Raw genomic sequence first — 16,044 nt, 5'->3', positions numbered from 1 at the left:
ATGAATGAATATTAGTGGCTTGAATAAATATTCTGGGACAAGGAATAGCTTATTAAATCTGGAGAACTTTTGGATGTTTTGTGGTATGTGCTGAATACTCTCCTTTAGTTCTTTTAGTAAGAGAACCTATCTGATCAAATAAAATAACATCTATGAAAATTCTTTATAAATTGTGACGTGCTCTGCTAAAAGTAGGCTTTGTCAATACTTGGTACTATTATCTTGGGAACCTGGAAAGACCACACCCTCTGGGTAAGAACCAAATTCTAGGAGTCAGGACAATACTGAAATAGACCAACCTTAACAGAGTTAAAGCCAATTCTTGATGAGATCAAGGCGATCTTTCAAGTAATTCAGCCTGCCTGTCAGTACCAAACTTAACAGAGACATCCCAGAGTTTTATAGGAAGTTAACATAATCCAGAGCCTTTGCAATATATCCTTTATAATGCTTAACAGACACGTTTGTAGACATGTGAAAAAGCTGGAAAAAGTGACTGATAAGGAAGATATAAAATAGTCAATCGAAGCGGACACAGAGATGACCCAGATACTGGAATTAATAGACAGGGACTTCAAAACTAATCGTGATTAATATGTTAAAAAAAAATAGAGGAAAAGTTGGACAAAATGGTAAAAAGATAGGCTGTTTCAACAGAAATACGAAATGAATTAATAGGCATTAAAAAATACCAAAATATATCTGAAATTCAAACCCACTAGATAGATTTAACCACAGATTGTGCATAACAGGACAGAATTAGTGAATCCTTAGACAAGTCAATAAATAATATTCTTTTTGTATCTTGAACTTTAGTTTGGAGTTTATTCATTCAGCCACTCTATGCCTTTGATGGAAGTGTTTAATCCATTTAAATTTTGAGTAATTACTGATAGGGAAGAACTTGCTTCTTTAGGTTCATTCTAGTTGAGGTTTTCTTGGCTACTTGAATCTAGACATCCATTTCTCTCCCCAGATTTGGGAAGTTTTTAACCATTATTTCTCCCAACAATCCTTCTGCCCCTTTCTCTGTTTTCTTTCTGGGACTCCCCTTTGTGTAGCTTGGTGTGCTTTATTGTGTCTCATAAGTCCCTTATGCTTTCTTCATTCTCTATCTTTTTGCTCCTCTGCCTGGATAGTTTAAAATGGCTCATCTTTGAGTTCACTGATTCTTTCTTCTATCTGGTTAAGTCTGCTGTTGTTCAACTTAGTGAATGACAAATTCTAGTGAATATTTTCAATTCAGCTACTGTATTCTTCGGCTCCAAAATTTCATTTTAGTTATTCTTTGTATTTTCTGTCTCTTTGATGATAGTCTTATTTTATTCACACATAGTTTCCCTGAGCTCATTGAACATCTTTATGATGGTTATTTAGAGTTCTTTGTCAAGTAATTCATAATAACCCCCCCTTTTTTTAAGGGTTGCTTTCTGTAGAATAATTTTGTTCCTTTGATTGGGTCTTGTGTCCCTGTTTCTTCGTGTGCCTTATAACTTTGTTTCGGGATCCATGCATTTGAAAAAACTCAGCCACCTTTCCAGTCTTTATGGGCTGGCTTTGTAAAGGGAAAGACCTTTACCAGTCAGCCTAGCTAGAGATTCTGGAGGCCTCTTAAACCTTTTTGGTGGATGCATCTTCTCTGGACTGGTGTGTGTAAATTCACAGAGAGATTTGCTTGTTTTTCTTTTCAGGATCTCATAATCTCTCCTTCCCTCTGGTGTCTGTCTACAGTACTGCAGTTTCTCCTGACATGCAGCAAACTCCCAGCTCTCTTTTATTCTCAGCATCCCCTAGGGGATGAGTGTATGCTGTGTCATGTAAGTGCTCTGAGACTGGAGAGGCAGAAACCAGTCCATTAAGCAGACCCCTGAAGAGCTAGAATACTGGATACACACTCCACTCTTCTCTTCCTCTGTTTGAGTGAGAGGCCACTTTGCTGTACACCTTTGTCTGTCATACTGTGGATTCTCTGGAATAGTAGATGCCACCCAGCTCTCTCTCTCTCTTTTTTTAGCAGCCCTCAGGCATCTAGAGTATGCTGTGTCCTGTAAGTTCTCTGAGACAAGCAAGACAGAAACCTCGTTCCTCAGGCAGCGTCTCAAAAAGTCTGCACAATGGATGTACATTTTGGTCTTCTCTCTCCCTCCCCAGGAGGAAGCCAGCAGCTGGGAGTTTTCTCCCAATAATGATGCACTGAGTCTGGGGTAGGGGGCTTATGGTGCATGAGTGCCACAAATTTTCCTACTGGCTTTGATGTGGCTGGTTTCATACTCACCTTGGGGACCCGGAGTGGAGGAGCCTCTTAACCGTTTTCTGGATTTCTCACAAAAGGAATTGGTCTATGTATTGTTGTTGAGTGAGAGAGGGTCTGGGGATTCTTATTCTGCCATCTTGCTGATGTCACCCCACACCAGGTTCTCTCTTGAAGGGAGATCTTGGTGGTTCATCCCCATTACTGCCTTATTAATTATTGTTATTATTACTATTTTAATATTAGTGTTTTAGATTCACTCATATACTATATTTTATTTTATTTTCTCACCATTCCATTTTGTATCTCATTCTTTCTAGGTTTAATTTCCTTCTTTCTAAAGCATATTTTTTTAGAAATTGCTTTGGTGAGGATTTGGTGGTGATAAACTCTCTTGGACTTTGTGAGTCTGAAAATGACTATTTCAACATTATTCTTTAAGAATATTTTAGTTATGTATAAACTTTTATGTTGAAAAAAATCATATGTTGACAGTTATTATATCTCAGAATTATCACCTGACTTCTATTATTGCTATAGAGGTTTCTGCTACCAGTCTAAATCACATTCTTAAAAAGGACAGTTTACCTTTTAATTTGGATGACTTTAACATCCTTATTTTGTCTTTGCTATTCTTCAGTTTTCCTATGGTTTGTGTAGATTTACATTTCTTCTTATTTGTCCCGCTTGGGATCCATTGAGTTTACAGAATTAATTCTGGATGTTTCTCAGGCATTATCTTTTCATATATAGCATTTCCCCTATTTTCTCTGTTCTCTCCATGTATAACTCCATTTGGATATTTTAATTTTAACCTTCCTGTCTCTTAATATCACTTTTACATTTTTGATTTCTCCTTTTTATGCTGAATTCTAGTTAGTTTTTAAAAACCTCTATTCCAGGCAACAATTCTCCTTTCAGCTTTCTGATAAGCTCTGTAACCTGTCCACTGAGTTTTAAATTTCAATTATATTTTTATTTTTAAAAAGTCTATCTTGTTCTTTAAAAAATGTTCCCTTTTTGAAAGTAACATACTTTTCTCGTATGTTTGAATCTATCCGTCATTTTAAAATCATTTTAGCCGTGGTTATTTTATGTTTTATATCTGGAAACACCATTAGTTGAAGATCTTGTAATTCTGATTCTGCTCTTTATTGTTTCTGCCAACTCCTGCTCATAGCAGCTAATTTCCTTGTGTATTGTATAACATTGACTTGTGGGCTCAAAGATAATTGGGGTATCTCAGTTTAAATCCCTTTCAATTTAGGTTGAGGATGTCCTTCTAAATAGAGTTTGTATTATTTCTTGTGTAGTCCCCTAAGGGACCTAATGGAAAGCAGGGACCATTTCTTTTGCTTTTGCTATTCAGACCCTACTGATAGATTTGAACTTCTTTAAGAAAAAGCCATGATTTGAATTATTCAGGGAAGTCTTTTTTTCCTCCCACCTTTTCTCATGAGTGGGTCTTTCTTATTTACACTTTTACTGGTAGAGTAGCCCTTTATGTGTTCCAACTTTATGACTGTGTTCCCCTGGTGATTTTCTAACCTGTCCCAGTCCTGGTTTAGATGGCAGTTAAGTGGTTTAGTTCTCATTACCAACTTTGAAAAATTTAGGACAGGAATTTGGAAGTGGGTCAGTGTTATGAAGAGAATTCCTGTAGAAGTCATGGTTGAATCTCTGAAAGTGAGTGAGGTCACAGAGCTGAAGGAGAAGAAAGAGACTGAGGAGAAAAGGACAGAAATCCCACAGAATATGAGGAATTGGAATTGGAAGGAAGTAAGATTGCATAGTTTCTCTCCAGGGTAGAACAGGAGAGGGTGGTTAGGAGGCGCAAGGAGATCAAAAAAAGTGAGGACTTCGCGGGGACTTCCCTGGTGGTCCAGTGGTGAAGAAGACTCTGTGCTTCCACTGCAGGGGCGTGGGTTTGATCCCTGGTTGGGGAACTAGGATCCCGTATGCCATGTGGTGCAGCCAAAAAGGTAAAAATTAAAAAAAAAAAAAAAAAAAAAAAAGAAAGTGAGAACTCTTAGAAAAAATGTGATTAAGATGTCATTTGAGAGTAGTTTTGGTGAAGTGCCGCGAATGGGGACCATTCCAGGCATGGAAGGGAGGAATGAATGAACGGTAGGGAATGGAAGCAGAGACAGACTACTATCTGAGAGCAAAATAATTTATTGTATAGGGTAAGGTAATTAAAAACTGAATATTAATTGAACAACATGTGGAGGGAAGTTCCTAAAGAACTTAAACTACTTGGTCTTCGCAAATGTCATTTTCTGCTCAGAACACCTGATGGATAAGATTTCATGATCATCTTTAAAAAGCCACCCTATCTAAATAATTAGCTATCATATTAAAAAAACTGAGCTTTATTGGATGGAAAATATGGATTAAGGCAAAATAAATCAGCATTCTCTTGGCATTTAACCAAAGCTTTCATTTAGGGACTTGTATAAAATTGCAAACATAGTTTAATCTTTAGGGGATAATATTAAATCAAACTTTAAGTAAATTAGTTAATTTGTGAAACTAACACTGAAGAAAATGAAAGATCACACTCTATAGATTCTCCTGGATGTCAGCAGGGTCCTATATAGGCCTGATGGTTTGCCCACCCCTTTTCAAACTTTTCTTTGGAATACTCTTCTGGGATAAATGAATTGATATTCTTACCAAAAAGGGTTTCATGATCAAACTAATTTGGGAAACTCCTTCTTTTAAAACTCTAGGCCCCTTTTGGAGATTCATAAATTTGCTAGCACATTATGGGTTTTGAAAAGTATAGTAAAAAAGCTGTTGAACTTGCATTTCTCAAACTTATTCGAGTGAAGAAAAAGATAAGTTTTGTGTGTGTGATGCTGAGAGAGAAAAAGAGAGGGAACACTGGTGTTAACACTCTATGGAACGGTGTTTTGTGAAACTAATTTGCGAATGCTTGCTTAAAATCTTCAGTAAAAAAACCATTTTTAAATAAATATGATTCTCCTATATGTCAGGCCCTGTGTGAAGCAAATAGATCGTAAGTCTATAAGATAGAGACCTGGCCTTGCTCACTGCTCCCCCAAACTCCATCATGACAGAGAACTTCAGTCATATATTGACCCTGAACTTGCAGCATGTAGCACAGTTTAGGAAATCTAGGATTAAATCTTTTTTTGGTTCTAACAAGCAGAAATTCAGTCAAACTAACTCTTATAAACAGGGATGGGGTGGATAAGAGGAGGCTATTGAAAAGCTACAGAGATTTTGCAGAAACGAAAGTACAGTTCAGTTTCATGAGAATCAGGATGCTGTCAGGCATGTTTAAGTGGCTTAGTCCCTGTCTGTTTCTTTTGTGTAGTCTGGTCTTTTGTCTCAGTTTTAGTCTTTCTGAGGCTTTCTTACTTACTTACTTAAACCTAATATGGTCATTCCAGCCTCACTTCCACATGGCCTTTTGAATTTTCAAGCTGATGTAGTTGATTCCTGATCGGTGAATCTATTGGCTGGCCTGGGAGTGGTATCCACATGATTCTAGCCAACCAGGAATGAGGAATGGTCAGTCATACCATATACGGAGCTGCTTCAGTAGGGTTTAGGGTGGAGTGGAAATTAAATATTTAATGTAATTGGATTGAAGAATTTTAGTGTTTGAGAAGATAAGCAATGATAAATTATTTCCAGCACATTCTATTATGCATAAAAATTCTTAACTAGCTCCCACCTTTATTTACAGAGCATGAATCCCAGAGGAACTAAAATGAAACAATCATTCAGACAGAGAAATAAACTCTAAAATAAAGTAGAATCTCCTGTTACCCTTGACCTTTTAGCTGATATGACCTGTTAATGTTGGCAGGGGTCATAGAAATACCAAATATCTTTTCTGAAGTGGTTATGGAGATGAGAAAAGAATTATTGCTTTCTTCACCTTTTGACCTACTGGAAGGACTTACTGAAAATTTTTTTCAGGTTGTTTTGGAAGAATGCTCCTAATGGCTCTGAGGTTAAATTACTTTGGAAGGGACAGCTTCCTAGTTGGTCTAAATTTTGATGCAAAAGAACCTTGCATAACACTCCCATGACCTCAGTTGTGGTGTATGTGCCCATGTGAGTGAGTCCAGCTCTTTTGGGTCACCAGTGATTGAAACAGGAATGTACAGAATGATATTCAGAATGCATATTGTTTTTTCTTGTGGGTATGTCATGAAATGGAAATAATTGAGGTACATTTTGAGACCTCAGTCCTCTAGCAGTTCAGCATGACTCCCTCTTCTGAACAAGCCTGGGCTCATTTTCCCCTGCTTCTTAACAGCCACACACAGAAGGGTCTACTGACCTTTCCATTGACAGATTCAGGCTTTACTGCATTTCCGGGTTCATGAGGACTTGAGACAAGAAGTAATTAATCCTTGCTCAATTCTGTTAATTTTGCCTTCTGAATTTTAGTTTCCTAGGGAGAGAATTCATTGATCATTTAGTCTTCAAGGATTCTGGCCTCTAATATAGTCATTTCTCATTGTCCAGTAGCAATTCATCATTTTGGTCTCTACCTTAATCTCACATGTGTGGTAGGTGGCCTGAATTAAGCTTCCAGGTCCTGATCACCCAGGAGAAGGAATGAGTTCTCTAAAGAATGGATTCAGACCCTGGAATATGGCCATCTCATCAAGGTCCTACCAGCTGCTTGCACCTTTTCCATCACTTCCTTTAGAAATGTCTATAAATATTTAAGATGGAGCCTTCCCCTAAGCTTTTTCTGACCTTGGAGTTGACTTGTTTTAGATGCTTGCTTATCCCGTGAGGATTACATTTCACTTCCTCTGTCAGTCCACAGGGCCTTACCATAAGTGCTTATTCTTCATTGCCTAAGTTGAGTAGCCATCACTTCTTCCCATGATCTTTGGGAAAAGCCCAAAGATGTTTTGAGCACCTGTATACTTTATTTATTTATTTATTTATAAAATTTATTTATTTATTTATTTATTTTATTAGCTGTGTTGGGTCTTTTTTGCTGTGCGCGGGCTTTCTTTTTAGTTGCGGTAGGTGGGGGCTACTCTTCGTTGTGGTGTGCGGGCTCCTCATTGCTGTGGCTTCTCTTGTTCTGGAGCATGGGCTCTAGGCACGTGGGCTTCAGTAATTGCAGCACATGGGCTCAATAGTTGTGGCTCACGGGCTCTAAAGTGCAGGCTCAATAGTTGTGGCGCATGGGCTTAGTTGCTCCGCGGCGTGTGGTATCTTCCTGGAGCAGGGATCGAACCTGTGTCCCCTGCATTGGCAGGCAGATTCTCAACTGCTGCGCCACCTAGGAAGCCCTATAGCACCTGTATACTTTAGATTCCAAGATGCTGTACAGGAGCCCATTTTATATTTGGATGGAAAATAACTTCATTTGCAGTTAATGTTCAATTATTTGGTAGTAGCTATCTGGGGTATTTGCTGGAAAGAATACTAAGGCTGATCTTATATGCTTCAAGACAGAGTGCCAGAATTACACAGCAGCATCTACTCTGGGTACCAGATTGGGGTGATGATGATGGAATTGATGGTTGCAGGTTGTGGCAGTGTGAATGCATCCTTGATGGTCCTGCCCTATGGCGAGGTGCCAGGAGATTTCTCCTTACCATCCTATAGGATAACAACTTCCTTGGCTCCAAACACCATGATGGATTAAGAAACACTTGGCTTGAGCATTAGGGAGATCAAGGAAGAGATCTTTCAGAAAACTAAATGGCCTCTGAAAATGGGAGGGCTGTCTTGTAAATAGACTAAATTTTGACCATGGTAGAATGAATAAGTACTTAATTAGGGGTACTTTTGGCTGGCCCTTCCAAGCAATCTGGCATAAGATTCTTTATAACACAATCAACTTGGAATCATCAAAATCAGTTTTTAACCCATACTTTCCAGGAAAAATAACTCCATGTGCCATTGTACATTGTGTCCATGATACATGATGTCTGCCTTCTTGAATGACAGCAGGACTTCTTTTATAAGACAAGAATGTCACTGACAATTTGTGAAAAGATATAAAACAGGACGGTTTCCATTTCCTTTCTTGCCCTTGCCTCCATTCCTGAAGGTATCAGAAACTGAGTGATTGAAAATCCTAAATATATTTGATTTGAATTAGGATTTAATTGATTTGAAGGACCTCAAGGAACATTCAGACTTCCTTTGGAATTGGAAAATCCTGACCTGGATCTGGGGTGGCAGGAAATCAGTACATAACATAGCTTACAAAGCTATTCTAGAATTCAGGATAGGGGCTTGTATTTAGAAATGGGTATTCAAAATGGCTTATTTCCCATGAAAAAGTTTGTAGACAAATAGGTATTAGGTGAAATTAAGGGCTTCTGGGCTCCTTTACCACTTATTGCACAGTTCCATCCCATAGATGACACTGTTCTTGAGCTGTAAGCAGTTCGTTCCTCATTGCCATCTGGCTCAGCCATAAGGTAAACTGAACTGTTAGTGGTAGGAAATAGTGCTCTATATTTGTCATGATGTACTAGCACAGACCCAAAGTCAGTAACTGCTTGACATTCCAGAAAACGTTCTCATGGCCATGAGTTAAACTTCATGGAATGTCTCTTTCCAGTGGATGATGAAGTCATTTAGCAATGGTTACCTTTTGTGGAAGAAAATCTTGTTAAAAATTAAGTAGCTCTGGGAGAGTTTGAAATTTTTGCTCTTGTTTTTGAAGCAGACACACTACCAACTTTATGTACCTTTTTTAGATCAGAGAAAATACTGATGCATCCATATGGTAGTTTGAGAAGGTGACACAGGAAGTTCCTGTTTTCCTTTCCCCATGTGATCATCTGATAATATGTTGAGTTGATGCAGAACTTCTAGAGCTCCTTCCATAGTTTTATCTTTAGTCAGATCAATAAAGAAGACATCATCAGAGCAGGTTAGCATGGCTGGAAGCTCAGAAAGCAGAGTATCTGGGGATTAATAGAAACTTCCAAGAGCAATGGGAATTCCAGACTGACCCTCTTATTTCTCAGCTTTCACATCTGATCAATATTCTCTACCCCTGTATGTTATATCTCTACCCTTCAGTCTCTCAGGTGTGGTCACATTTTACATCTGAAACTGCTCTAACTACAGGAACTAAACTTTAAACTGTGCCCTCTTGTGTCTCCCAGTTTGCTCATAAGTTGTGCAGTTTCCTTGGGACATCTAATCCCTTGACCCATCAGTATCTTCTCAGTCTGAAAAACACCTTTCTCCCCGGGAGAAGAGCTTGATCATCACTAGATTGTGAAGAAAAGCGTGTAATTTCTGTGTGGTCTCCCTACCAGTGCAACTTGTCACCCTTGAATAAGCGCAGTTCACAGTGAGAGGTGTTTATTTTCTCAGAAATAATAAAATCTGGTCTCCTATGAGGAAAGGCTTGGTGTTAGCCTACCCTTTCAAAACTACAGACCCTTTCTGTAGTTTTCATCATTTCATGCAGAAGCAATTGTTTCTTTCCTCCTGATGCTTAAATTCTTTACAAGAGAAGCATCCCAGCCATGAATGTTTGCTGTCCAGTCTGATGCTTTTGATTTGAGTTCTCCCTGTGATGGAAAACCTGCTAGAGGTGTGTGTGTGTGTGCATAGCATGTGGTCATTTATCTTGCCTGGTATGGAGAGTGAGGTGACCAAGGGAATGAAGAGAGAGAGTTTGCAGGTGGATAAAGGCCCAGCAATCAAGATCCAAGGGCTTAGGGACTTCCCTAGTGGCGCAGAAGTTAAGAATCCATCTGCCAATGCAGGGGACACGGGTTCGATCCCTGGGCCAGGAAGATTCCCACATGCCACAGAGCAACTAAGCTATGTGCCATAACTACTGAACCTGTGCTCTAGAGCCCGCGAGCCACAACTACTAAGCCCATGTGCCACAACTACTGAAGCCCGAGTGCCTAGAGCCCATGCTCTGCAACAAGAGAAGCCACCGCAATGAGAAGCCTGAGCACCGCAAGGAAGAGTAGCCCCCACTCACTGCAACTAGAGAAAGCCCATGTGCAGCAACAAAGACCCAATGCAATCAATCAATAAATAAATACATTTATTTAAAAAAATTCATGGTTTACATTGGGCTGTTGTCCATTCTATGGATTTAGACGAATGACATTTATCCACCACTACAGTATCATACAGAGTATTTGCGCTGCCCTGAAAATTCTCTATACTCTGCCTATTCATCTCTCGCTCCCCTCAACCTCTGGCAACTACTAATATCTTTTTGCTGTGTCCATAGTTTTGCCTTTTCCAGATTGTCATATAGTTGAGAATCATACAGTATGTAGCCTTTTCAGATTAGCTTCTTAGTAATATGCATTTAAAGTTCCTCCAGGTCTTCTCATGGCTTGATAGCTCATTTCTTTTTAGTACTGAAAAATACCCCATTTTCTGGATGTATAACAGTGCATTTACCCATTCACCTACTGAAGGACATCTCCTTCTTAAACGGTCACTTGGCCATACCCTTAGTGTTTTCTTCTGACCATACTTTCTCATTTTTGACAATATTGATGGGCTGAGAATTTTCCATATCTTTAATTACTACTTCCTTTTTGCTTGTCTTTAACTTGCACTATATTTATGTTTATTTATATTGTACAGTCAGGAGAAGCCAAATCGCACCTTCAACATTTTACTTAGAAATAGCTTAAGTTAAATATCTGGTGTCATCACTTGCAAGTTCTACTTTCCACAAAACACTAAAACATGAACCCAGTTTAGTTAAGTTCTTTGCCACTTTATAACAAAGATCACCATTCCTCCAGTTTCCAACATCATGTTCTTTATTTCTATCTGTGATCTCATCAAAATGACTTTTACACCCAACATTCTACCAACATTCTGTTCAGGACTACCTAGGTATTCTCAGAGAAGATTGAGGCTTTCTCTGTGACTCTGTTTTCTTTCTGAGCTTTCAACAGAATTGCCCCTAAGAGTCCAGTCACGGCAATACAGGTTTTTTCTAGCACATACCTCAAAACTCTTCCAACCTTTATGCATTACCCAGTTCTAAAGCTGCTTCCCCATTTTTAGGTATTTGTTACAGCACCCCATTTCTCAGTGCCAATTTCTTAGTCCATTTGGGATGCTATAATAGAATACCACAGACTGAGTGGCTAAAACAGCAGACATTTATTTCTTATAGTTCTCAAGGCTAGGAAGTCCAAGATCAAGGTCCTGGCAGATTTGATGTCTTGTGAGGGCCTGCTTCCTGGTTCAGAGAGATCGCTGTGTTCTTGCTCCTAATACCATCACATTCGGGGGTTAGGATTTCAACATATGAATTTGAGAAGGATATAAACATTCAGTTTATAGCAAAATATAGGACTTTAAAAATTCTTTTTTAAAATATACTTATTAAATAAACACTGTAGCAATAATAGGGAACAAATAATCATGTAAAGAACTCATAATCTTACCTTCATCCTAACAAATCTACTTGGTGAGCATTAGTCTAATTATATCCTGGTGGCTGAGCTGCTATTCAGTATTTACTTTCCAAAGATCATTCACTAATTATCTCTGCTTAAAATTAAAAAAAATTATATTGGCAAAGATATATTTCATGATATGGTTGAGGCTTAAGGAAGAAACAGGCATTTCTTTATTAATTAAAAGTAAATGAATACCCCCTCAAAATGTAAACTCGTTGAACATGTGAGGGATCCAAAATTTTGAAAACCTTTCTTCACCGTATACTTGGTAACAAACATTGTTACTTCACATAACTTATCCACTCCCCAACTCACCTTTCCCCCATAAAAAAGCAAGCAAACAAACAACCTGTCTAACTTCATAATTATCGATGGTTTGTTGAGACATCTCTGCTCAAAATCCTTGTCCCTCCCTCCTGGCTCTGTTGCAGATCTCCCTTCTGTAGTTTAAGAAATGCTAATGCGTTAGGTATAACACTAATTTTGCTTTTGCCTGGTGGATAAGGGAATATAAACATTTAAAATAGTTTATGTAATATCTTGGTAGCATTAATTTCCAAATTAAGCAAAAATGTAAATAAGAATAAAACCTGATTATAGTGTTTTGCTTGAGATCCATTTTAGCCACAACTCTATTATACGGAAGCAATCATTTGAGTGATTTATGAACATTTTACAACCATTTATTAATTGCCTCACATTCTTCAGATACCACGTAGTATATAGGAAGAATAAAAGAAAAAAATTACAGTCGAAAAACTCCAGTCTACCTGCACCATACAACAGAACTTTCTGTGATGACAGAAATGTTCTCTATCTGGACTGTCTCACATGGCAGCCACTAGCCACATGTGGCTGTTGAATGGTTGACATGTAGATAGTATGTTGGTGAAACTGAACTGTTAATTTAATTTTTCTTAATAACAGCTTTATTGAGATATAATTCACATACCATACAATTAATCTATTGAAACTGTACAATGCAGTGGTTTTTAGTGCATTCACAGAGCTGTGCAGCCATTACCACAATGAACTTTAGAACATCTTCATTGCCCCAGTAAGAAAGTCGGTACTAGTGCAATCACTTTCCAAATTTCCCCAACTTCCTCAGCCCTAGGCAGCCACTTAATCTTTCTGTCTTCATGGATTTGCCTATTTGGACATTTCCTATAAACGGAATCACAATTTGTAGTCTTTTCTGATTTAATTTTAGTTTACTTAAATTTAATACTCACATGTGGCTAGTGGCTACCATAAGAAGCAAGTGAAGTAAAGGACCAAGTACAGATGCTTAAGTAATGCTGACGCTTAGGAGAAGATAATCCTGTAAAAGGGGCATGTGGAAAACATGTCAGAGAGGTTGGAGATGAACCCAGCAGAACCTAGAGATAAGATAGTTTCCTAAAGGAGGGGATGGTTGACAGTATCAAATAATACAGAGATGTCAAGAAAGAATTGTTTCCATGTAGTGATAGAATAAGAGTCCTGATGACAGAGGGCATTGAAGTATGGTGTTTGATGAAGAAGTGGCATTTTTATATTATTCAGAGATGGAGGGAAGGAGGAAAATTTCAAAATAGCTTCAGAAGGGTGTCAAGATTGATGCATATTTTATTTTACTTCTAATATTTTTAGTGTAAGCATGAGCTATATGTAGGCAGAAGAAATGGATCCAGTGGAAATGAAGACATAAAAGATGATTGAGCAGGGTTCTGAGGGATGTGAGTGAAGGTAAAACTAAGGTCATTAGCTTGGGAGTAAGCCCTGCCAAGGGAGATAGAAGTTATCTTTCTCAGAGGCAGGAGTAAGTGAAGAAAAAGTAGGTGAAGATACAGAGCAATTTTTACATAGAAAGAGAGGAAACTAACTCATTTACTTACAGAAAGTGGGAATGAATCTTTCTGAGGGTAAAGCTTGGTTCCCCTGACATCACTGTGATCAGATGTGGAGAAGGAGTGCTGAAAAGTACTCCAGAGGGGCTGGGACTATGGGAAGTAGAGGCATCAATTACTTATATGTCTCTGGCTTCCCAAATGAATGTCTCCTAAAAGGAACAGACATTTTCAGGTACATAAAGCCCCATGAGGTCCAGAGATCCAGATGTGTCATTTTTCATTTACTAGAAAGTAAAAATTACCCAAAAGTTTATATCTGAGATTTTCAAAGACAAAATATAGCTTTATTACTCATCTTCCTTTCATCCTACTCTCCTTTCTTTTCTCCTTCTCTCCTCCCTCCCTTATTTCCTTCTTTTTTTCCATCTATTCTTCGTATGCTTTGTAGAAAACAATGTACCATCGTTCTCTTTGCCCTACAAGAAAAACTGGAAACAAACAAAACACAAAGCTTTGGGAAAATCCAGCATTAATCCATACTACAATGAGTATAGAATTTGATGTTATGAATTATAATAAAAATCCAGTATTTTCTTTATTTTTCTAAGTCACACATTTTCCCCTCTGCCTTCAATGATATAACAGTTAGTGGAAGAGACAGGAAGAGCTTTGAAAACCTCAAATGACAACTATGCAAATATAAGAGAAAAATATACTAATTAGTTGATATTGATTTAACTAATAACGTTACTTTAGAACAAGGTTTCTATATTAAAGTTTGAAAAATTAAAGCCAATTTTTGTGATATCTCAATATATAAAATTATATATTTATGTATACATTTATTTATTTTAGGCTTTTAAAACCAAGGATGGACATCTTGTAGTTGGAGCAGGAAATAACCAACAGTTTGCTACTGTGTGCAAGGTAATCTGTAATATTTGGGATGGGTGGATAATATATGCAACAACTCATTTTGCACAAAGCCAGGAAAATTCAGTTTTGCCTAGAGCAATGTTGCTAAGTCTATATTCAAGACTCCCTGTGTTAGCACCTAAAAGTATGCTCTTTTTATGCTTAATAGATGCTAAGGATAGGGTCTAACTTAGCACTCTCATTTTGTAAAATTGAGGTATCTGGCTATATTTTTAAATGAAGAATCATAGTAATTTAAATTATGCTAAAAATTGACCTACCAGTCCAAACAAAAAGGGAAAAGATGTCATTTTAAAGGGATTTTTAACACCAGGATTTTTTTTTTTCTAAGAAAAAGAAAGGAGCAGAGGAACTAGAAAACAACCAGAATACAATTAACAAGATGGCAATAAGTGCATACTTATCAATAATTACTTTAAATGTAAATAGACTAAATTCACCATTCCAAAGATATGGAGTAGATGAATAGATAAAAACACAAGGCCCATATATATGCTGCCTACATGAGACTCGCTTCAAGTGTAAGGACACACACTGACTGAAGTGAAGGGATGTAAAAAATATTTCATGCATATGGAAACCAAAACAAAGCTCTGATAGTAATACTTATATCCAACAAAATAGACTTTAAAACAAAGACTGTGATAAGAGAAAAGGAAGGGCATTGCATACTGATAAAGGGGTCAGTCCAGCAAGAGTATATAACATTTGTAAATATTTATGCATCCAACATAGGAACACATGAATATAGAAAGCAAATATTAACAGACCTAAAGGAAGAAATAGACATCAATATAATAATAGTAGGGGACTTTACTACCCTGCTTACATGAATGGATAGATCATCCAGATAGATAATTAATAAGGAAAGATGGGTCTTAAATTAGATCAGATGAACTAAACAGATACGTAAAAAACAGTCCATCGAAAAGCAACAGAATACACATTCTTTCTGAAGTGCCCATGGAACATACTCCCGGATAAATCATATGTTAGGCCATAAAACAAGTCTTAATAAATTTAAGAATACTGAAATCATATCAGACATCTTTTCTGACCATAATGGTATGAAACTAGAAAGCAATTACAAGAACAAAACTGGGAAGTCACAAATATGTGGAGATTAAACAACATGTTACCATAAAAATGACTGGATCAATGAAATCAAAAGAAATAAAAAAATACCTTGAGACAAATGAAAATGGAAGTACAACATACCAAAACTTATGGGATGCAGCAAAAGCGGTTCTAAGAGGGAAGTTCATAGCAATAGATGGCTACCTCAAGAAACAAGAAAAATCTCAAATAAACAACTTATATTTACACCTCAAGGAACTAGAGAAAGAAGAACAAACAAAGCCCAAAGTTAGTAGAAGGAAGGAAATAACAAAGATCAGAGCAGAAATAAATGAAATAGAGACTAAGAAGACAATAGAAAAGATCAATTAAGCCAAGGGCTGGTTCTTTGAAAGATAAACAGAATTGAGAAACGTTTAGCTAGGTTCAAAAAAATATATATCAGAAATGAAATAGGAGATGTCATAATTGATACCACAGAAATACAAAGGATTGCAAGGGACTATTATGGACA

At 37.4% G+C, this 16,044-nt stretch overlaps 1 protein-coding gene across 2 annotated transcripts in view; it reads left to right on the top strand.

Moving 5' to 3' along the window:
* SUGCT (succinyl-CoA:glutarate-CoA transferase) overlaps positions 1-16,044 on the top strand; it is a 667,361-nt gene that overhangs the window by 232,547 nt on the left and 418,770 nt on the right. For both annotated transcript variants that reach the window (XM_057731039.1, XM_057731038.1), the window contains one exon: positions 14,373-14,444. In XM_057731039.1, coding sequence (XP_057587022.1) covers positions 14,373-14,444 — 72 coding nt within the window. The remainder of the gene's footprint in view (positions 1-14,372; positions 14,445-16,044) is intronic.

This window comes from Hippopotamus amphibius, chromosome 4 (assembly GCF_030028045.1).
Source record: "Hippopotamus amphibius kiboko isolate mHipAmp2 chromosome 4, mHipAmp2.hap2, whole genome shotgun sequence".
Classification (NCBI taxonomy): domain Eukaryota; kingdom Metazoa; phylum Chordata; class Mammalia; order Artiodactyla; family Hippopotamidae; genus Hippopotamus; species Hippopotamus amphibius.
This window is presented reverse-complemented; position numbering and strand designations above follow the sequence as displayed.